Source organism: Hippopotamus amphibius, chromosome 10 (genome assembly GCF_030028045.1).
Source record: "Hippopotamus amphibius kiboko isolate mHipAmp2 chromosome 10, mHipAmp2.hap2, whole genome shotgun sequence".
Taxonomy (NCBI): domain Eukaryota; kingdom Metazoa; phylum Chordata; class Mammalia; order Artiodactyla; family Hippopotamidae; genus Hippopotamus; species Hippopotamus amphibius.
The window spans coordinates 19,706,351-19,729,885 of NC_080195.1; the positions used below are offsets into that span (position 1 = coordinate 19,706,351).

General features: G+C 35.0%; 1 protein-coding gene across 2 annotated transcripts in view; it reads left to right on the plus strand.

Moving 5' to 3' along the window:
• Positions 1-23,535, plus strand: part of SGCZ (sarcoglycan zeta) — a 988,084-nt gene that overhangs the window by 623,102 nt on the left and 341,447 nt on the right. For both annotated transcript variants that reach the window (XM_057697937.1, XM_057697938.1), the window contains one exon: positions 14,049-14,243. In XM_057697937.1, the coding sequence (XP_057553920.1) occupies positions 14,049-14,243 (195 nt within the window). Of the gene's footprint in view, positions 1-14,048; positions 14,244-23,535 lie in introns of those variants that run through there.

Below are 23,535 nucleotides of genomic sequence, written 5' to 3' on the forward strand. Positions count from 1 at the left end.
ATTACAAAGCATCCTTTGCACATGTTTTATAAGGTTTGGGCTTTCTGTAGTGTATATAAGGAAATTCTGGGCTATAGGACATGCACAACTTCAGCTTAACAGATATTTTCTTAATTGCAAACAAAAATGAGGTTCCAAGTCATACTCACATTAGCAGTTTTTAAGGATTCCTGTTTCCCCATATTTTTCCAACACTTGGTATTCCTAAAAATTTCAAATTAACCATTTGTGTATGTCTATTTCTGGAATTTCTCTTATATTCCAGCGATCTACTTTTCTACCCTTGAATCAGCACTGCCTGCTTGATATAGCTTTAGAATAAGTCTTTTGATATCTGTTAAGGCAAACACTCTCTTACTCTTTCAAAAATTTTATTCTTTACCCTTCACTCATCAGTATGAATTCATTTGCATTTCAAAGCAGAAAATTTGTTTACCGTAATTCAAAATTAGAAAAATAATTTGTTGGATGGATAAGGGTACAATCATATTCTGAGGAAAATTAATTTCTACAAATATACTGTAAAACCATCCTCTCATTTTTATTTTTATTTTTTTAAATTGGGGAGGGCTTTTTTTTTATTAGCTGCATTGGGTCTTTGTTGCTGTACACGGGCTTTAGTTGCGGGGAGCAGGGGCTATTTATTCTTCGTTGTGGTGGGCAGGCTTCTTATTGCAGTGGCCTCTCTTGTTGCGAAGCATGGCTCTAAGCGCAAGCTTCAGTAGTTGTGGCATGTGGGCTCAATAATTGTGGCTCTTGGGCTTTAGAACACAGGCTTAGTAGTTGTGGTGCACGGGCTTAGTTGCTCCACGGCATGTGGGATCTTCCCGGACCAAGGCTCGAACTCGTGTCCCCTGCATTGGCAGGCAGATTCTTAACCACTAGGTCACCAGGGAAGTCCCATCCTCTCAAATTTGTAAATAACCCTAACTATTTTCATTTCTCCTCATGCTTTTGATAGGTTGGTTCTCAAGAAGTTATTTGTATATTTTTCTCTGCAGCTCGTTTCTTCAAATATGCTTTATAAGTTTTGCATTCCTATTCTCTTTCTTTCTCTTTGCCAGAAATACCGCCATCCTGTCTTATTCTTCATTTATTAAAGTCTTAAAGGTTCTATGAAGCCTGAATCAAATGCTTTTGCAAAGCTACCTGATATCCTATCCAGAGAGTGACTATTACTCCATCAAATTCCTTGGGCATCTGTTACTCCCATGGAACTTACGAAAAGGACTTGGATTGCTACTATGGAACCCATAGCTCCCTGGAGCTTCAAGAACTAAGCACCTCCCTAATCCTCCTCAGTGTAGGCATGGGGATTGTCTGTGTAATTTTCTTACAGGCATCCAGTATCTACTCAGTCCCTACACTTCCAGGGAACTCACCGTCCCACAGCGCATTCAATTTTCAGCCTAGTGAGAAAACTTTTCCTTTTCTTATTTATGATGTTTGCAAACAGTAGTCACTTTCTACAAACTTCATGTTTTCCCTGTATTTATATAACACATGCACCTCTACATAAATAAAGCTATCTTAAAGGAAATTCTAGACCAATACAGTAAACTAAAAGCCTGTCTCACTCACCGAGAGACAGGTATGAAAAGATAACTGGAAAGTTACCACCAGTTTCACCTGCTGTAAGGTAACAGAAAGATTAATATAGCAAAAACGAAACAAAATTATTATATCTTAACTAGAGACATACTTTTTAACTGAAAACTTCTCTAACAGCTCTTTTTATGAGAGGAAGGGCTAGAAATTAGTCGTGTGCTTACTAGCATAAAAATGACTTTCTACATGATGTGCTAAGAAAGCTTGGAAGCAAATGTAAAAGAGAATTGATTTCTCTTTATGTGAATCAGAGATGTTTAATGACATGCTCATTTACTATCTGAAGTGATGACACTTTCCACAATTTCTTTACCCCCCGTAGTGCAAAATCTCATAGTGGAGGAAGCACAGATTACATTCATTTGCCTATTTGTTATAGATACTAGAGATGATTTGGTATGTACTTAATATATTTAAAATGCTTTGCGTGGAGTAGGTATTCAGTAAATATTTTGTTGGGGAAGTAGTGTGACAATTAAAAAAACAAAAACATCAACAGTAAATCCCATTTCAATCTATAGACCTGAATTAAAAAATCAATTTCCTACTCATTGGTGGGATTTTGAATATGTTAATTTCAGTGGCTGTAGATTATTCATTACTAAAATGAGATTTGTACAGAGTGGTGTTGATGAATACATGAGATAACCTAGATCAAGGGCTGGCTGTGTACTTATAGCCCACATGCAGCATGGGGTCTAGCTGAGAAAGGGGTTCAGGAATCCAAAGGTACTTTTTACATCTCCTGCCTCTAGTAGCTCTTGCCCCAATTTCCTCTGGGCGAAATTTCCTAAATTCTCCAGGCCTCATTTTCCTTATCTTATAAAAAAGGGTGATATGAAGAAAAATAAAAAAAGGTTGATGATAACATCTTCCCTCTCTGGGTGGTGGTTACGATTAAATGAGTAATTAGAGTAATTGGACATTAGTGTCTAGCACACAACAATCTCCATGAGATCATTTACTCTTATTATTAGTTCCCTTCCTTTCCCTCGAATGAAAACTCTTTCAGTGTTAAAATGTGCAGTTCTTTTTTCACTGAAAAGGATTCGTTTTCATTTTTTAATAGAAAGTAATTTTGGTGGGTATTAATACAAATAAACTAATTCATTTTGCTTTATTTTCAGGTTAAATAGAAACATTTAGCTTTCTAGTTTAGGAATATGACTAAATACAAGCTAGGCATAAACACATCTGATAGAGAGCACTGAAGTATTGTTAAAATGCAGAATTCTGCAGATGGTACTAGACCATGCATTAGTGTAATCTCACCTTAATACTGTACCATGGAAATGATGTACTGAATGAGTACTTTGTAATTTATCATTAAACCCATATAATGATTCAAAAGAATTAAAATATGCTTACTTTTGCTCTTTTAAATTAGATATTTTAGTGTTTAAAACAGGTGATTTTTATTATTGTTTCTTTTCCTATTCATTCCAACCTACCTTTTCTAAAGTACTATGTACTATAAGTAAATAATATAAATGTATTATAAATATAAATGTATTTATATATAAATAAGTTATACGTGTATACACATACACACACATATGTGTGTATATATATATCTAGGATCAAGGTTCACCTTGGCTACTGATATTTTCAGTTATTCTTAGAAGCAGCAATTGATATGCTTTTAAATATTTCTTTTATATTCTTCTAGTCAAACTTTCTATCTGTGAAGTTTCTTGATTGTAAGATGGGTACTTTTAAACTAGTTAAATGCAGTTTACAAAGGTCACCAATTTATAACATGGCCATGACCTTTTCAGATCATCAGGTAGAAGCCTGAATTAAGTATTATGGCCTAGAATACAGCTCTCCAGATTTCTCCAGAGAGAATACAATTACAAAAAAAATAATAATTTTGTAAAAAGCAATAAGAAAACAAGTGGGAGAAATATGGAGTCTGGTCTCTATGCAAGCTTTGGAGAAAGCACACAGAGAAGGCACAGGGCAGGTCAGACAGGAACACAACAACTAGCTGTGTGCCCCCAGCTGGTTTCCGTTCCTGTGGACGAGTGTTCACAGTGTAAGGGAGTGAAAATAATTTTCTGTCTACACTTCTGAGTTCTTGGCCAAGGCCCTAGTAAGAAAGGACAGATTAATGAGAGAGAACCAAATAGATTATTACCATGTATCCCTCATGTATACTTGGGAGATACCAGAGAAAAAATAAGTAACCCGAAGAAGTGGCTTAGAATTGAGGCTTAAATACCACCTTAATAGGGAAAGGGGAGGGGGATGTAGGCCTCTTAGGGGAAAGGAAAGATTTTTAAGGAAGATGATTGGGCCCCTAGAAGAACACATGGGAGGTGTGATAGTTTGGACAAAGTGTGTCTGGGTGTGGTGTCAACTTCTAGTCTCCTCTCCCATGACAAGAGTCAGTCTTCCCTGGTTGATGAAACTCCTGGGGAGGGGACCTGTGACAGCTGAATTTTTGTCATCTTCATTGCTGCATCTCTAGCTTCCTGAAAAATGCCTTGTGAGTAGAACGTGCAAAACTGACTTTTGTTTAATATACAAATAAATATGATGGCATTTATGCTTTGGGAATATGCCTTGAGACTGAGCAGTAGATGCAAGAAATAAGTCAGAAGTTGGAAACCTTTAAAATAATCTTGCTATGATAAATCCTAAAACAGAATGCTTACAGTAAGGACTGATACAAGCAGATACATGTGGAAAACATGAAAAATAAAGAAAGGTGGAGCTATACGTTCCCCACCTCTCAAAAAAGAGACATAGGATCTAACCATCAATAAAATTCTTCATTTTTTAAGTACAATGACTTAAAATATTGTGCTATGATCAATAGAATCAGGAACACTGAGATGAATAAATAGCTCAATTGTATATATTTAATTGGATTCAGAAGGTTCCTAATTTAGGGTGCTAGAGATTCAGAACTGGGGCTTACATCTGAAGTTCAAATTAGAGATATGTTTTTAACGATCATTGTCTCAAGAAGCCCCTACTACCATCCCTGAGATATCATCTGATCCATTAAGGACATGAAAAAGCTCAAGCTTTTCCAATTCACAAATAGAAAAAATATGACCACAATTGTATATTACTTTGAATTGCATGTAATTCCATTCACTCTCACCATACTCCCTAAATATGTTTCCAATTGCCTGAATTATATGCTTTCTAAATACATTTATCCATCCATAGAGTCAACAGATATTTATTGAGTTATTTAATGAAGCCCATGGATGTAACAGTAATAAACTGAATGGCACTGTTATGATTCCTAAAGTGCCCCATTTTCTGTGTTAATATAAAAGTAATTTTGCTTTCAGCCGAATCAACAATAAAGCTACCAACAGAATGCCTAGCATGGAGCAGGTATTCAATAAAAGTGGGTATTAATCTCAATTTATCATTTTTAGCATATCTAAATGCTAGGGTGACTATAAAAGAATTCTAAGAAAAGGGATTTATAATCTTACTGTGAGTGTAAAAGAGGAAAAATAATTTTCCCTCTACCCTTTTGCATTCTTGGCTGAGAATCTTATAATAAAAAAAACAGATTAACAAGAGAAAAAAACAAAATTTTATTAAAATGTATCCCTCATGCATACCAGAGAGATGCCCAGGGATAAATGAGTAATTCAAAGAAGTGGCTTAGAATTCAGGCTTAAATACCATCTTAATAGGGAAGGAGGAAGGGAATGTGGGTCTCTTAGGGGAGAGTAAATGACGTTTAGGAAAGACAAATGGGCCCTTAGAAGAATAGACGGGAGGTGTGAATAGTTTGTGACAAAGTGGGTCTGGGTGTAGTGTCATTTCTAGTCTCCTCTTTGGTGATATGAGTTAGTTTTCTCAAGTTGATGCAACTCCAGGGGAGGGGATTTATGACAATTGAGTTCCTTTTGCTAAATCCATCTATAGGCAGGGAAGGGGAGTTCAGAGCAATCCTCTCCCTGTATTTGCTGTTTTTCAAGTGCTGATAGCTCAAAATAATCAGTGTACCAAAGTGGCATATTTCGGTGTGGCATATTCTGCTACGCTTCCTCAGCTAAGACAAGAAACAAGCATAAAACAACTGAAAAGAAAAGGAGTACAACACACACATCATCACCAAAGCTCCTCAGTTGAAAATAACCCATTAATCTTAGTTTTCTAATACCAGCATTGAAAAGAGCCTGATTTGTGGCATAATACAAACCCAAATCAAAGTGTCATGAGTCCTTTTCTCTTTCCATTTTTCACTTCTGGTGGAAAGACAGGTTATACTCACAATCTAGGTATGCCTGATCATGGTTAGTATGAGTAATGATGGATGAAGCATTCACCTCTTCTCCTGGCCTGTATTCTCCTGAATGGTCCCTACTAAGACCCAACAGAGGGAGAGTTGGAAAATCAGGTTGAAGCCTCAGGGGGCATCCTCTCCAGCACTGATGGAGATATCTGTCCACACTGGCCCCAATTCATGGTAACTATTCAGGCTTCTTTCTATACCCTTCCTTCATGCCATCAGATGCTGAACTGGTCTCCATTTCCTCTCTGCCACTAACTTGTTACATCAAAGATGGGCCTTATCTTCCCTGCCCCCCCCCCCACTTTAAAACAAAAATTCAAGAGATTTGAAATCTAGTTATTGGCCCAGTGGCTTTGTCTTCATCCAGGTAGTTAACAAGATCATGTGGATCTTTACAAAGTCATCTTTGTTTAACTCATTTAAAGCAGAACATTCTAAATTAAAATTTATTCTTCATGAATCTCCTCTTTTCCTTGTCTTCAAAAGTGCTAACCTCAAGCAGAACATATTTCTTAATGCTCACTATGCATTAAAGAATTTTACCAAAAAAAAAAAAAAATTGACTATGCTATAATTAATCTAGTAAAATGTAACTAGCTTTGTGAAAGTGGAAAAAAAAAGTGACTTTCAATAGAATAAGTATTTTGAAATTCGTTTGCAAGATTTTTCATAACCAGTGGTGCTTTCCAGTGCTTTCCAAAGCTATGGAAGCCATACTCTTTCTTGCTCTTATGAAGTTTTTCTGCTTGCTGTTAGAACAAAAGCCAATAAGCCCTACTCTCTCCTTTTCTGTTTCTTACTGTTGTCCTTTAAAGATATTTTCCTGTTGATCCTTATTGCTTTAAATAGTATGAGCTTTCCACTTGCCCAGTTAAGCTCTCCAGCTGTGTGTCTGGCAAATTTGTTTTTCCTTAAAGATTTTTCCCTTTTCTCCTGCTGTGCATGTATAGCAGTGCTTACCAAGGGGCTTCTCATGCTTGCCATCTTCGTGTAAATGATGCTCACAACCACCCATGTTGTTTTTTTCTCTTGATGATGATACAACTCTGAGTGGACAAAAGACTTCCCAGCCTCCTTCAAAATCGCTTTAAAGGCTAAGTTTTTCTGTTAATGGCACATAAGGGGGGGGGGGGTCTGAGAATTGAGTGACTTCAATGTTAGGACCCTAAATCTAAGTCTGTGACTAGATAATGCCAAAAACTGTGATGGAGTTTTCATCCTATTAAATACGGAAAAAGTATTTCCTATATAAAAGTACTTCATTTTAGAGTGCATGAAGTATGTAAAATAAGCTCAGAATGACGACTGGGTCATTCTCTGTAAATGTCCACATTTTTCTAAAATTTTTATTCATCTGAAAATGTGTTATCCTTTTAATGTCTGTTTAGGTTCTTTTTTACTGTCAGCCTTTGCTAGAGACCTCTTCTATTTCCTATCTCAAGAGGCAGCTCCATTTGACTGAGATATCTTTCATCATTCTTGAAATTCAGTTGCTAGGCTGCTACTTTTCCAGGCTGTAAAACCTGACTGCAGCATTTTCCATAAACCAATTGGAAAAAAAAAATCATTCCAAATGGACATTTTTCTTAAATAGCAAATTTTAACTGCCGTCGTGTTAGGATGTGCCTTTGAGAATTAAGTATCATAGATAGGGAGAAGTTTTAGTTTCCATGGTGAGTGGACTTTATTGTATTGTTTTCAATCTCTCTCAACATTAGTAGCTGTTTAGAGACTCGTTTTCTGGGAACAAAACAAAACCCCTTTCTGCTGTGTAAAGTTTACACCATATAATTTGGACACTTCAAGCATCATGTTTTTTAAATTATATTTCTTTTAAAATGAATTTCCAATGTCTTTTAAAGTGAATTCCAAAATAAATACTTAAACAGCACTGAACAAGAGGACCACTAGTGATGATGTGGAACATCAGTTTTTTAAATGAGTATTTTTACCATAGGGGAACTTTAGCATCCTGCTTTTCTACTCCCACATTGCTCTTATGTAAGTCAATGTAATATTCATTTGAGAGCTAAGGAAACTGGGGCAGAGGACAGCTAAGTGATTTGCCCTAAGATGCACAGAATAGAATGGCCAGACTGGGATTACAATTTGGCACATAAATCTGAGACTGCACTTAGCTTGCTGTGCCCATTTCTTGTCTGAACAAATAACAGACAATTGCAGTGTTAAATCTATCATGATCAACACTTAATGAGCAGTGACACCAACATGATTTATCAATCTCCTGGAATCTAAGCTACTCCCAGTGAAGAAGTTAAGGGGTTTTGGAACTGAGATTCAATTTTGATGGTCACAAAGATGTTGCATATTGCTACTTGAATGTGCCAAGTGCTAGCTCTATAATCAGAAATTAAAAGCAATTTCCCAAATTATCTAGCTATTTTCCAGGAGACACATGCTTCTCTTTTATATTCATATTTCCCATAACAGGGAATGCAGAGAACAGGTCTGAGCAAAAGTGAGATTCTTAATTTATATTTTAATTTTAAGGAATAAAATAGTGAGTTAAGCAAATAATTTGCTATTTCCTTCCAGTCTTTGTGCTTACATCTCTGTTATAGCCAGTATTGATGTAAATAGTATTATAAAGATGTTAAATGTGATATTTTAAAAACAATCAGTTATATGACTTGAAATATAAAATTAGGTTCTCTTTACAGCTTTATCATCAGATTGACAATTTAGTGGTAAAAATCTGGACTGGAGAGAAAAGGTTCTCAATACCTGGACTTGAACTAACTTTCTAATGTCCTTGTGCTTTTGGGCAAAGTCCAAGAGTCCTTTTTCTGTTCTTGGTAAAACTCAGATTTTAAAAAAGTGATGACACAATTTACTTCCATACTTCTCAGTTCTTACTGCCATATTTAAATTGTTCAAACTGCCTCCCTTTTAGGGTCATGAGGATACAAACATGTGACTGGGTCATTTGGTTGTCCTTTCAGACAATATTTCTTCCTTACAAAACATAAAACAGAGCATTCCATTAATAGCTTTTATTTTTACCCTTAATTTAGCCAATGGCAATTTAAAGCACTTATCTCAGACATTGTCATCTCTTTTAACCTCTTCTTTTCTTCTTCTATTCTCACCAATATTGACAGGTCAAATTTTCTTTAGCCTCTCCTGTCTATCCAGAGAGATGCCACGTCTAATTATATTCACAAATGCCCTCCTTTCTCCACTCCCAGTTTTAGAAAGTAAATAATAAAACCTTACTGGAAGAGAGGACAGACTATGGGGTTGGAAAGGTCATATACACTGAAATGCAAATGGAGCAAGTTTGTGGAGATGGAACCTCTGATTAAGTGGGTTGTGGAGGAGGGAGTCTCAGTGCCACACGTCCCAGAGCCAGCCAGGTAGCTGCAAACTTGAACCACATCACAGCTATTTCCAGTTTTTCGTATGCTGCTGTGAGTCAGATAACTAGCACATATCTAAGACCAAGAACTATTCTCATTGGATTATGATCATTATAACCTGTCTATGGTATTCCCACCTTGTAGAGCCCAGCTGCCTGGCTGATCTTCTGTCATTGTCACTAGTTCCTTGGCCACCACACCTTTGAGAATGCGTAAGTCATCTCTGTATCCCAGATTTGTCACCTCAACTATTTTCTCTCTCGTATCCTTCAGATAGACTCACTCTGGTCCCTGATTTCATACTCTAACACCAGACTCTTTTTATCTGAAATCCCATTCCTTTGCTCTTCTCTACCCCTCAAAAAATGTCTATATTCTCTCCACTTTCTCATTTTTCATTTTCTATTTAGCTCACTCTAATTAGGCCTTCAAATAGATCTTGAAAGATCTCTGTTAACTTTCTTCATAGATTTCCATCATTTTAATTTAATATTAGGTGTCATTTCCTTTGTGAGGCATTCTCTTTCTACCACTTTCAAAGTAGTTTCCCTCCCCCCTCCTTATATCACCATGCCTGTTATCTTCATAGCATCTACCACTACTTAGTATTTTATTGCGTATATAATGAACCTGTTATTGTGTTTATCATCTTCAGAATATATTACAATTTGATAAGTTATTTTTCTATATATTTGTACATACATATTTATATGTTATTGGTTTATTATGTTTTTCCTAACTATGTGAAATTCATGAGTGCAGCAAACTTGAACTCTATGGGCACATAGTTGTCACTAAAAACATCTTTTATCAAATGAAGACCCACTTCTGCCTAGAGTCTCAGATACTCTGCCCTGCTCTCAGTATTCATACAAAATACCTAAACAATAATGCCAGGTAGATTGGAATATTTGTAACTTTCCCTTGGCCTTAGTATTTTGTACTGTTGTCCCCTTCTGCGAGGCAGGGGAGTAATAGCCAATAGACTCTGATACTCCAGTTAATTTCTCTCCCATTCCACCCAGCTCAGTAGACTTTACCAGAATTCTCCAGAGCTAGATTTTTAGTGATGAACCATGTTTAAGTCATTAGTGACTAATGAATGATTAATTCTTTCTCGTTTAGTCTTCATACACTAAGTTATTAAATTTACTAGACAAAATAACCCTTCCTGAAAACCAGATTTTCCATACCTTTGGAGAAAAATGTTGAAAACTTCACGAGGTCTAATTCTGTTGACCCATGAATCTTTCATTTAACCTCATAACATCTTTCTGGAAATTGTACTCACATTTTGAAAGCATATTTCTATGTAAAAGAAAGTGCAAAGCCCAAATTTAAATCAGCCCTTCCCTGAACTACAAGGGGATACAGGTAAATGCATTTATTTTAATGTGAATGCTGATAAACATCTGGATGCAAGAAGGCTGAAGACTTTCTTGACATTAAGAAAGACTGTGTTTTGGAGGTTATTTGATTCTAATGAGTGCGTTTATTTATTTATTTATTTTTATTAGATAATCTTTTTTTACGGTTTATTATTTATTTATTTTATTTTTGGCCGCATTGGGTCTTTGTTGCTGCGTGCAGGCTTTCTCTAGCTGCAGCGAGCAGGGGCTACTCTTCATTGTGCGCAGGCTTCTCATTGCCGTGGCTTCCCTTGTTGTGGAGCACGGGCTCTAGGTGCTTGGGCTTCAGTAGTTGCAGCACATGGGCTCAATAGTTGTGGCTCACAGGCTCTAGAGCGCAGGCTCGGTAGTTGTGGCACACGGGCTTAGCTGCTCCACGGCATGTGGGATCTTCCTGGACCAGGGCTTGAACCCGTGTCCCCTGCATTGGCAGGCAGATTCTTAACCACGGCGCCACCTAGGAAGTCCCATGAATGTTTTTAGACATGAAATAGAATGAAATAGTATGAAATAGAATTGCAAAACTAAGATGAAGGGAGTCCTAATTATTTTAAGTAACCAATAGGGGTATTCACAACCTTGAAAACAAGAAGAATTACAAAGCAATAATTTTGAGAAAGTTGAATTAATATTGCAGGAGGAGGTAGAGAGGACTAAGCAAGAGAGACATCTCAGTACAGTGATGTATTCTCTCAGGAAATCTCGGTCATCTCTCTTTCAGGAAGTTCACTTAGCTGTTCTGAGAAAATAAGTACATCTTCAAGTGTACATTTGTTTGTTACATTCCTTTAGAATGACAATAAATACTTAATGAAACAATTTTCTATTTTATATATGCAATTCTCATAGTGCCAAGGGAATCAAGATATTTCAGAATATGTTTAATACTTGAAAATGGGTCAACATTTAACATTTTAGGCAGAGGTTATAAAAGTTTCAAATATTGGGTAGTTTGCTTACTCTCTTAGAGTTGCATGTTCTTGTTATTCTTTGCTAGTACCATGAGAACACTATAACCTTGATGAAAGCTTTTGGGATCTTGAAAAGCACTCAAGTCTGTGAGATTTGAGAAAGAAGGAACTTTTTAAAGGAAACTCTATAACCTCGTTGTCTTTTTGCAGCTTGGATACTCTAAAGTATTTTGTGATGAATAAGATACATAAAGTAATAATATTAAGCTCATCTTTATTTAAGAAAATATCATTGAGTTTCTTGAGGTGGTAAAATAGTTTTAATTAAATAACAAATTTTTTTTTGTTTTCTAGACAACTTTTTCTCTTTGCTTTTTGTTATACTGTTTGCTTTTTAGAATTGTTAGAGGCATTTGATATATGTACTGAATTTCTGTTTCTTTACCCCAACAAATCAATTTTATTGCTGAAAGACCATTTTCCTTGTATTGTGTGTGTGTTTTATTTCAGAAACTTATTAAGTTCTTATTTGTTTTCTAAGGCGTGTTAATCTCACCTTCATGTCTAAGTAGAATATGTAGAAATAGAATATTTTAAAAAGGAAGTTTAATATGAGATTAAAGACAACACGTGGTCTGAATAGTCACAGCATTTTACTTGTGACTTCAGAGACCAGCTGTACCAGGGAAGGTCTCTTCCTTGTCAGCTGGACATAATCAGGCTTCTGGACTCTTCAGCTCCACTCTCACATCCATACTCTTCCTCTTTTCAAGAACACAGCTCTTTCTTGTTCTTCCCTTTCATTGTGGGGGTCTCTAGAGTTCTCTTTATCCTCTTCCTATAATATATTTTCTACTTTGTAATCATGACCATTGTCAGAACTATAAAATCTCCGCCAGAATCTTCAGGCAAAGTAAATTTCCATGGTATGCTGTCACCTGTTATACCACTTTACGTTTCATAGCAGTTAGTAAGTTACACATCTCCCCTCCAAATTGGAATTAAGGACTAAAGCTTTTTTGCTACTTTCAAGCAAAAATCAAATATTAACTTAAATAATAATAATGACAATAAACAAAAAGGCAATTCTCTGAAATAATTTGTTATTAATCATATAATAGTATTAGCTTTTCTAATACACTTAAAATTATAATTTAACATGTGAAACTGTTTTTATTATATTGCTTATCAATACGTGACTCAAAAAAATTGAAAAGATAATATTTAACAGTGCATTAATACAGTTTGAAGTTATAGCTCTAAAATAAAAAGAAAAATGGGAGAAAGCCAAATAACTTGGATTTTTTGCATTTCTCAATCTATAGTTCAACATTTTATTTGGTGTAGGATTGGGTCAATGAACACTATAAATTAATAATTTATGTTGTATATTTTGTATTACTTAACAGGTAATTTTAATTCCTTATTAATATTTTTATTGTTGCATAATTTATTCAGCATTGTTTCTGTTGCTGTATTAATTATTAATTACATGCACAAGAAATCTGAGAAATACCTAAAAAGAAAAAAGAACTGAACAATTATTGTCCTATAGAAAATCATATTTTATAAAAATTAAAGTTTCCATCCTTCAGGTAATGCATATATTATTCTGAAAATTGTATACCCAGTACATACACTTTGACATTTTTTATCCATTTTCAGTTTCTATCAGACAGTAAATAATGTACTTGCTCTTTGAAAGAATTAACTTAAAAGTTAAATTTATATACTACCATAGAATACCATTTCCTCTTTTCAAAAAGTGACTTCTGCTGATATCATTATATTATGTTACAGGATAGTAAATATACTGTTTGTTCTTTCAGAGATCAATTTTACACTGATAAGTCATTGAAATACAACTAAAACTAATCAACAAAGTTCTAAATAAAAGTTTGAATTAAATAGTTACATGTATATGATTCTAAATAAAAGTGATTTTCTTTCCATAGGTTTTTGCAAACACACTAACGTTTAATTAAAATATATACACTGAGCTAATTTTATCCTGCATTTTTAGATAAAGCCACAAAAATATCAATACCTTGTGATACATACAGTTGGCCTCTGTCTACTCCAAAAAAGAGGTGAAGGTTATTCCAAAAGTAGCATGGCTGTGGGTAGAGCTGCTGGGTTTTAACAAATAGAAGTCGAATTGAGAGTTTTCACAGACTCCTGAGAGCAAAGGCCAGTATTAGGATTGGGCAAACCCCACTGAAAATGATATACATCTGAGAGATATAACAGGTTGTTAAATAGCTCTGAAAAGCAAAACTGATTATAAGGATTTGAGGGATTGTGTAACCTTTTAATTAATTTTAATTAAACAAATTAACTAATTTTAATTACTCATCTCTTATTTGAGCACTCACTGACCATTATTGTTAGATATCTTGTGCCTTTTGATTTAAAAAAAATCACTGGTTTTATTTTTGAATGCTTTTTTTCTTCTTTTTTTTTTCAGATGACACGAGAACAATACCTACTAGCAACACAACAGAATAACCTGCCAAGGGCTGAGAATGCACAACTCTACCCAGTGGGAATTTATGGATGGCGAAAGAGGTGCTTATACTTCTTTGTCCTTCTGCTGTTGGTTACCATGATAGTTAACTTAGCCATGACAATTTGGATATTGAAAGTGATGAACTTCACCGTGGTAAGTACCACCATGATTTTATACCTATGCCTTTGGTTTAAAGAAGATACAGCTTTATTATTTTTAATTGAAATTTATTCACCTTAACCTTCACAAGTTTGCCTTGAAATTTTGAAGATTGTCATGTTATTTTATGACTGCATTCAATATGGAATCATAATACACATATATCACTACCTGCCATTTGAGTGTGGGGAATTTAGATCATGAGACAGCATAGCACATTGATTTATGAGGAAGTTAGAAAATTTTTAATTAATAAGCATGAAGCACTGCTTGCTAAACCTGGGAATCTAAGAAATGAGTCTGCTGAAATACTATTTCACGTTAAAATTAATGTTGGAAACTATAAGTTCCTTTGAAATACTTTATATCTCTCTGTATATTTGCATTTTATGTAATATACTGCATGATCAAATCTAAACCCTGGAATTTTCCTGGGCTGCATGGACCAATGTATATAATTGTCATCAGGTGATCTCATTCTATGAGAGAGCATGACCATGGTAAATAAAAGACCAGCCAGAAATTAAATTGCTATTTTATGAAAATTAATAATTAACAAAATCATTAATTATAATCCATAGATGACATTTTGCTTCAGTTTATTGACTGTGTACAATAAACCTATGAGGATGTCTTATCTGGGAAAAATTAGCTGCTTCAGCAAAGTCTAGTTTAGCCCATTTTATATTTACTGGCTCAATTCTTAAATTTCTCTACTCTGCCTTTAAACCATTCTGCCTTTATTTAGACACCTCAGATATCTTCACATCCAAGCAGGTATCTTTCTTTGCTGACCAAATTGCTATTATTCTTTAGAATTCTGCATCCTCAGGGGTAAGTGTAAAGCTGGCTATTTAACTTCACTGATCTTCCTATATGGGGCTGCCTTTAAAAAGAAAAATTCTGCTGTGTATTGTTTTAGCAAGAGTAGTTTCTTTCTGCTGCACTAATTCTAACTAGAAACAGAATCTCAAAAGGGAAAATGAGCCCAGCATCTGTCCACAGTGTAGGGCACTGCAGTTGTGTGCAGTAGGAGCCTGCAGGGCAGGTGGCCTAACCTTCCAAAGAGGAAAAATTATAACTGTGCAAATCATGATAAAACAGCATATGGTCATGGAAAAAAAATGAGTTGAGCAAAAGTTCCATGTTTTCCAAAACAGCACAAATTTTGAAGGGTATTCATCAAAAAAAGAAATGAAAGACAAAGAGAAGGTGGGAAGGACTCAGTGTGTTCCAGGATTAGGGAACATAACTGCTTTCTAGACATTGTACATGTTCAGAGTTGCTGATCAGGGCCTGTGAGCCTGTGGGTGGCTAGAGGTGGAGTTGAGGGCTACTAGGCGAATGATAGCTTTGTGAGACTCTGGTAACACATATGAACCATTCCTTTGTCAGCCCCATAGCAACCCCCCCCACCCCCCAAAAGAAAACAAAGCAAACAAACAAGCAAACAAAAACCTTGAGAGTATCTGACACAAATGTCACTAATTCTGCCCATAGTCATTTTGTTCTTCTGAGCTCTGCTCCTATGTTCACTTACTCATATCTGGGCTTCATTTATGATGCGTGTATTGCACAGTAGGGACATTTGTGTACACCCCCGCAGATTTTTTTATGCTCTCCTAACTATCAGCCAAATTAGCAGTTGTTGACAGCAACTTCTTCAACATCATTTTTCTAAAAAAAATTTTTTCTTGAAGAGAGGACGAGTAGAATTTTCTCCAAGTCTTACAATTTCAAGCACTCTTTTTCCTCTATCAAAAGACGTTTTTTAAAAGCTCATGAAAAATAGGATCAACTCTCTCACCTTAGGGAGTCTTGATCCTATCCAGTGACCAGGCCACAGGAATTTTCAGATTCAATCCATGTGTGTTTCTGAAGTGTGTTTAAATTAATTAAGAAAATAGACTTAAATGTGTAATTACATGGCTGCATGCATCAGCCTCTCAGTACCTTGCCAAGGCTGGATAAGCCATTCAGGGAGAAGAATTGAAACAGTCTTCTTTGTCCTCAGGATCCACGCAGGACTCTGGGTCTGTGTTACCTATGGAGCTATCTAGTTTGAACCTCAGCTGGCCAAAATGTAAATGTCAACATACTCCTTGTGATAACGAAAAGTTTATTTCTATAGGAATCTTGGTGTTTGTTTATTTTGTTTTAAGCATAGCTTTCTTTTCTTGTTTTTTAAATCACAATTTTATTTTTTTATAATCAAAATAGAAGACTGTCCTTCATTTAGCTATGTAAGCTATTTATATGTATCTAAACTAAATGGAAAGATAAATTTTTAATTATTGTATCAAGATGATTTTTGTGAGATAACATACTCTTCTTATTAAGAAGAGTATCATAATTATTCAGAAAAATTCCAAATTACTTAAGTAATTGCAGATTTTAGAAATTCTGGATACTACACATCAGATTAAGTTGTATGTACTTGAAAATGGAAATAATTTGTAATCCTCTTATATTAGAGCAATAAAAAATCAATTTTATACTTTCATTAGTAAATTAGGACTATATCTGTCTCTACAATGAATATCAAAAACCACTTGCCCTACTATAGTAAGAAGTAGTAAACGGTGTGTAAATTGTTTGGGGAGTGTTATTGATCTGCACAAAATGTATTTCACTTTCATTATAACTGTTGCCATCCAACACATGGAAATATGCGGCTGTTAACATCTTTTATTTGAGCAAACTGGGCATGTTATTGCTATCAAAATATTGTGTTTTCAGCACAGCAAGTGTAGCTGCCAACCTGTTTTATGATGCTTCCATCATTATGACCAGTATTACACATGATCTCTATGGTTGATATGACCTTATTCTGTTTCTCATTTTGTGGAAAATAATATCACCCTGCTATTGAGATAGCCAGCTGCAGAGAATCAAGAAAAAGGAAATAACTTTATACTACAGGGCAAAAAACTGAGGATAGATATAAACAATAATTTCCTGACTGTGAGAGCTGATAAGTGCAGGCATGAGTTGAAGGGAGAGATTTTGAAACATCGTTCTCTCGAGATCAGTATAACCCAATTACATGTTTTTCTTTTGTTGTTTGGTTATTTGGTATAGTATCTTTGTGATTCAATATAATGGACTAGTCCAGCAGATCTGTCAAACCAAGCATTCTGCTGAGGCAATCAATATTCTTTTCTTGATTCAAGTGCTCATGGTAAGTAAATTAGCTCTATACTTGAAAACTGAAAATGAATATAATAGTATTCATTTTAGTCACGAGAGTACTGAGTAAAAGTTGGTGACATCCAACTGCAACTTAATTTGATTAGACATGTTAACTAGCCAGCAAAAGAAAGAATGGAAACATAAGTGCCATTTATGAAGCTAAGATGGAGGGGAAAGTCATGAATGTTGTGACTGAAAAGTCAAGAGTACGCAGGTATAGATAATAATTGAAACAATCAATTAATTGAATAAATTAGAAAAAAAATTCTTAGATGCTTGTATGATGAGTGAGATGAATGTTGGATGAAAGGAAATCCCAGGAGAAGCTGCACTGACTATCTTAGTTTTTAAGGATTGAAAAGGAACTGGGACATTTTTAGTTCAGCCATCCACGTAGTTCTAGAGTTCACTCTACAACGTTCCCTCCATTTGGTCACCCAGCATCTGCTTAAACCCTCCTTTGGATGATAAGCAAACCATTCCGTTAAATCACTGGATAGTTTTGTTGTTGTTGATATCTTGTTGCAATCTGCCTGTAGGTTAGCTCCAATCTTAGGATCCTAATACCATTCTTTCAATCTGATATCAATTTTTTAATTAATCAAGACCACAATATGTTCTAATACACACACATATACATACATAATAAACAAATACACACACATATATACACACACATGCACATATATACACATCAAGGATATATATATTTCTTTGATCATACTATATTTTAATGTCTAAAGATCAGAATATATTGGAGACATTCTTATGCAATCCCTTTGGTTTCTTTAGTTGCCACTTCCTTTTTTCACTTCATATTCTCTTTATTACATATTTACAAGTATATGTTTACAAGATAATCAACCCTTTTATGATATCTTTCTGTTTATGGCTGTTGGCTATAGAGTCACTGATATCATTTATCATACTTTCTTTTCTTTTAGTGTACCTTTCTAAAGTTGAGATTGCACATAATAATATATTTAGCTTTCTGCTTTCTAATTTTTTTAAAGCTAAATTTTTTTAAGTTAATTTTGGGGAAATATGAAATAATATTCTTTTTCTGAATCTTAAATCCTGTGCTCCTTCTAATACTTTGGTAAATGACACATCGCATATCCCCATCTCACCCTTGTGACTATTTCTTTTTTTTTTAATCTTCGTCATTAACCCAGTGATGTGTTATCTATAGCCATTTTCAATCTACCTAAGATGGCTAAAGTACCTTTGCAATATGTTATCATTTGTTAGTGTGTCCATCCAAAAATTTGCTACTCCCAAGGTTTTCTTCATTTCAATTTCTAATAGGACCATTGCTTTGGAATGAACTTTTTTGTCTCCATTTATCCAGCCAACTCTTATACTTATCAAAACTGTGTCCTCATCCCAAATACATTTTATTTCCTACCCAGAATCAATGGATATGGATAGGCTTATGTGAAGCTTAAATCTGAAATAACCATATTTCATTGATTTTTAATTGCTTTTTTCTCCTCTGCTTAGCATATTTATCACAAAATTCTTTCTATATAACCTTGTTTATTGTCTGTTCCCCTCTCCACAGATGTATGTAAGCTCCAGGAGGCCTAGGATAACATATTTGGGATAAATATCCATCTTTAACATTACCTGCATTGAAAGGCAGTTAGTTTTTCATTTCACTATGGTTTGTGCCTTTGCAAAGGCCCAGCTCTAGGAAGAACTGAGGCAAAACTATTAGTCATCCCAGGTCTCTCTGCTGTTGTTTAAGGTCTCATAAGCACAGGGGGTGGTTCATGGTCTATGCAATGGTATTTATTAACTTCTACATGGAAAAAGCATTTTCGTGTTCTGAACACCAAGTTTAATAATTCCCAGTAGCTCCTGACTTAAGAGCCAACACATTCCAAGAAGGCAGGCCCAGCTTTGATTACCCCTATCAGTATTACAGGCAGTTGCCATTATTAACATTTATTTAGTATGAAATATTTTATCCTACAAAAGAATATACATATAATACATGTGTAAGGCACAAATAATAATAACAATAATAAACAATGAAATGAACACCTATGCCGCATCCCGCAGTTGCAAAAATAAACTTTACCAATATCTCCTGACTATCTATAGAGAACCAAAATCCTGAATGTTTTTGCTTGCTTTATGTTGTTTCATGTGAGTGTGTGTGTGTGTGTTTAAACCTTAAACGCTATATTGTTTTTAGATCAGCAGTCTGTTTGTGAGATTTATATCTGTTAATGTGTACAGCTGCAAGTTATTGACTGCTGTACATTTCATTATGAATATACCTTATTTATCAATTTTCCTTTTGAGTTGTTTCCAAAGTATTTTTTGTTGCTTAATTTGCCCTCACAAACAGTGATCCTAAAAACATTTTTGTATATTGATTAGTGTAGTTGCACGTGTACAAGAATTTCTGTAGGTTCTAGAGTCTAGAGTGCATACTTAGAAATATTGGCTTTTATTATCAATTTTTTCCCTGAAGTGATTAGGTGAGTTTATACTACCACCAGCAACCTGCAAGGGTTTCTTTTGTTCTCCTTAACTCCTAACAGAGAACTGCCAGCTAAACTAGACTTCTACCTCTTAAGCCACAAATCTGATAGCTAGCTGTCTCATAAAGATCCTCTTTATTTATTGGTTTGTTTGTTTGTTTGTTTGTTTAGCTGTCCCTTTCTGACAGATTTATTCCTTTATTTTTAGTCATATATCTTATCTCTGCAATAGGACTTACTATGTTGTATTAGATATAAAATTATGGTTCATCTAAATATGTACTCTTCTCCTCCAGTGGTTTTCCCAAAGCCCTGTTAATGTGGAAATTCCTCAAGGAGCAGAATCAGGTCTTATTACCTTTTACCTTGGTATCTTTGCCAGGCACATAGTAGGTAATACATTATTTTCAGCTGACCATTTATAATTTTGAAAGGTCTAGATTCACTTTCAGTTGAAGGAGCCTCACATTTAATGTCTTAATTTTTCCACTTGTTTTCTCTGTAAAACTGCTTCACTTTCTAATGAGTTTCCATTTTTATGTTGTGGGCTTTTGTTTTTCACTGAAATCTCACCCTCACTCAGTACCAGAGTGGCGTTCCTCAAGTCCTTTCACATCTTTCAGCCAAGCTGACCACCTTCCCCTGATAGAAAGACACAGAATTTCAAAGCACTTAGGTAAGATAGTTTTTCAGTGAAACAAGAGTCCTTCAAAGCTCCAATTACTAGCTTTTATTAACTCCCTCAGTAATAACTACAGTGAAGTCTCAGTCTTTTCTTTTCCATGAAGAAAAGAAAACTTGGTTTGATGTATATTTAAACACTTGCTTCCTACACTATCCTGCTTCATCTTTCTTGAGGCAAGATCTATTGGTAATTGAGAGGTGCCATAGGCTGGCAATTACTTGTAAATTACCACCAAACCCCAGATCCTCTGTGTCATCACTTATTACAGTCCCCCTAGAAAATGTAATCAGAACCTCAAGTGTGAGAGAAAATAACTGTTTCTTGACTTCCAGCCTCTCCTGGGAGGGAACCTTCTGCAGTGGAACAGCCTTCCCGCCACAATCATAACTTCCCCAAGCTCTTCACTGAACAATTGAAATCAATGAAATAGGAGATTGTCAAAGAAATTTGTTGATCCAACTTGGTCTGATCTTTAGGATATTTGTGATTTTCAGAATTTACTTTGATTAAAGAGATACAAGATACATCACCCAAAATAAGCCCCCACTGATCATGAACTAGTCTCCAGTTACTGAAAAAAAAGATGAAAGGGATCAGTAATAGAAGGAGAAAAGGGGAGGAATTTTATTCAAGTGGCCCACAGGGCAAAAGCAGGGATGTGGGTTTTTATTTGCATTTCTCACAGAATTGTTAGAAAACAAAGAGGCAGAATCAGACTTTAAAAACTTCTGAAGCTCATGCTCTTTCTAGCAAACATTCCTTGCTTTCAAAAACCCACAGACATATCACCATCTGTTTTGTGTATGCAACAATTTAAGAACAGAACATTAGTTGATTTTTATAATTATAATTTTTGTATAAGCAAGGAAAAATGTGGCTCTCTACTAGATATTGGTAAGATATTTTCCCATAGAAAACTAGTGTCAATAGTAGATTACCTTAGACTGTTGGTACTGCCAAAAACACCTTTCATCATCCACCAAAGAGTAGTTAAAAGAATGAACCTTGGACCTTCACATCCAAATCCTGGCTTTGCCCCTGATTAGCTATATTACCTTCAACAAATTAAACTTTGCTTCAGTTTCCTACTCTGTAGAATGGGTATAATATTATTATTTTTATTAGATTGTTGTAAACATGGAAACAATTAAAATAATGAAAGTTCTTCAGAAGTGCCTGGCATATCTTAACAGCTAAGATTTGCCATTATTATTGTTATTACTCATATTTCTGCTGTTCTGACTTCACAGTTATTCCATATATCATGTGAGTTAATGATTTTTTTCTATTAACATTGAGCATAAAACAGTACCAGAAACATAAAAGGATCTAAAAACTATATTAATGAATAAATAGTAAAGAAATGAGGGTGTTTATAATCTTGTTTCATACTAATGATATGCATAAGGGTTAAGAGCATGAGCTTTGGAGACAGACAGCCTGATTCCCATTCTGGCTCCAGTACGTCTGCTTAGAAGGATGGTCTTGTGTGAGTCACTTAACCTCTCTAACTCTGGTTTCTTCATCTGCAAGATGATCAATGGTGTTGACACATAAAGATGTTAGAAGTAGTAGGTGAGTGAACTCTTACAAAAGTGCTTAACAAAGAGCCTCAGAGTAAGTACTCAGTTAGTGCTGGCTATATGTAATGACAAACATTATTTCCATGCATTATTAGCTGTTCATAATTTGTTATTTTATAGGATACATTTTATGAGAGAAAATGTCTTATTTCCTTGGGATGATGGCTGGATAATAAAGATATCTTTTTTTTTTTTTTTTTTTTATTTTATTTTTTTGGGGGGTACACCAGGTTCAATCAACTGTTTTTATACACATATCCCCATATTCCCTCCCTTCCTTGACGCCCCCCCCCTCAATTCCCCCTAAAGATATCTTTTGAAATTCTAATTTGATGCCGAGATATAAAAATTTACCCAAAACTTTTAAGAGGAGCAGTTCAGCTATCAAAACGTCATCATGATTTGGATGACTCTGAGATGTTTAGTTTGAAAACCTGCAGTACTTGAAAGTGACCCTACTGGCCTGTTCCAGAGAGAGCTAACTAATCTCTTTTTTGAACCATTTTGACAAATATGCTACTTAAAAATTGACTGGATGATAGAATGGGATTTCTGTTCTTAATCCTAAATGTTCTGAATTTCTTTAATGTTCAGAGCTTTAAATGATTGAGATATTGCATTCTGAATTATTTTTATAACACGCTGAATTATAACCCTTAGCTTATAACCTTTACATCCGGGAGTGACATTTGAGATGCCCAGCAGCCCATATTTATTTAGTTGGTAGTTTGTGTTCAGCCAAATAATATGCTTTATAGACCAGACCTTACTGAATTTCACAACAACACTGCAAAGTAAATATTATGTCCCCTTTGGCAGTTGAAGACACAGAGGCTTAGGAAAATTCAATAAACTTTCCAAGGTCACACTGGTGAGCAAGGTTAGAAGCTTGGGTTCTACAGTTTTAAAGTTCATGCTCTTTGTGCCACTTTTATTTGCATTAATGTTATCAAAATTCAGTTAAAATTACATTAGTTCAGTATTCTTCATTACGTAATTTACTTTCCTGTCTACTTTAGTGCATTCACACAATACCATTAGATATATAACTATGACACCATTGCTTTTTAAGTATATTTAAAATTCATTGGACAAAAGATACCTCAGTCCCCTGAACTATTTTAATTTAATGGGAAACATACCTAATCTCTCATAGTCGGTGAGTAATTAGAACTGTGAAAACTCCTCTGTAAGTTCCAAACATGACTATGCTTTTGAGTTTGGCAGAACAAGCGTTAGGTTTAATTTCTGGATAGAGTGATGGTGCTTATTAATGGTACCTTTATAAAAAGGACAGTGATTTTCATAAAGGCTATTTTATCCCTTTGACT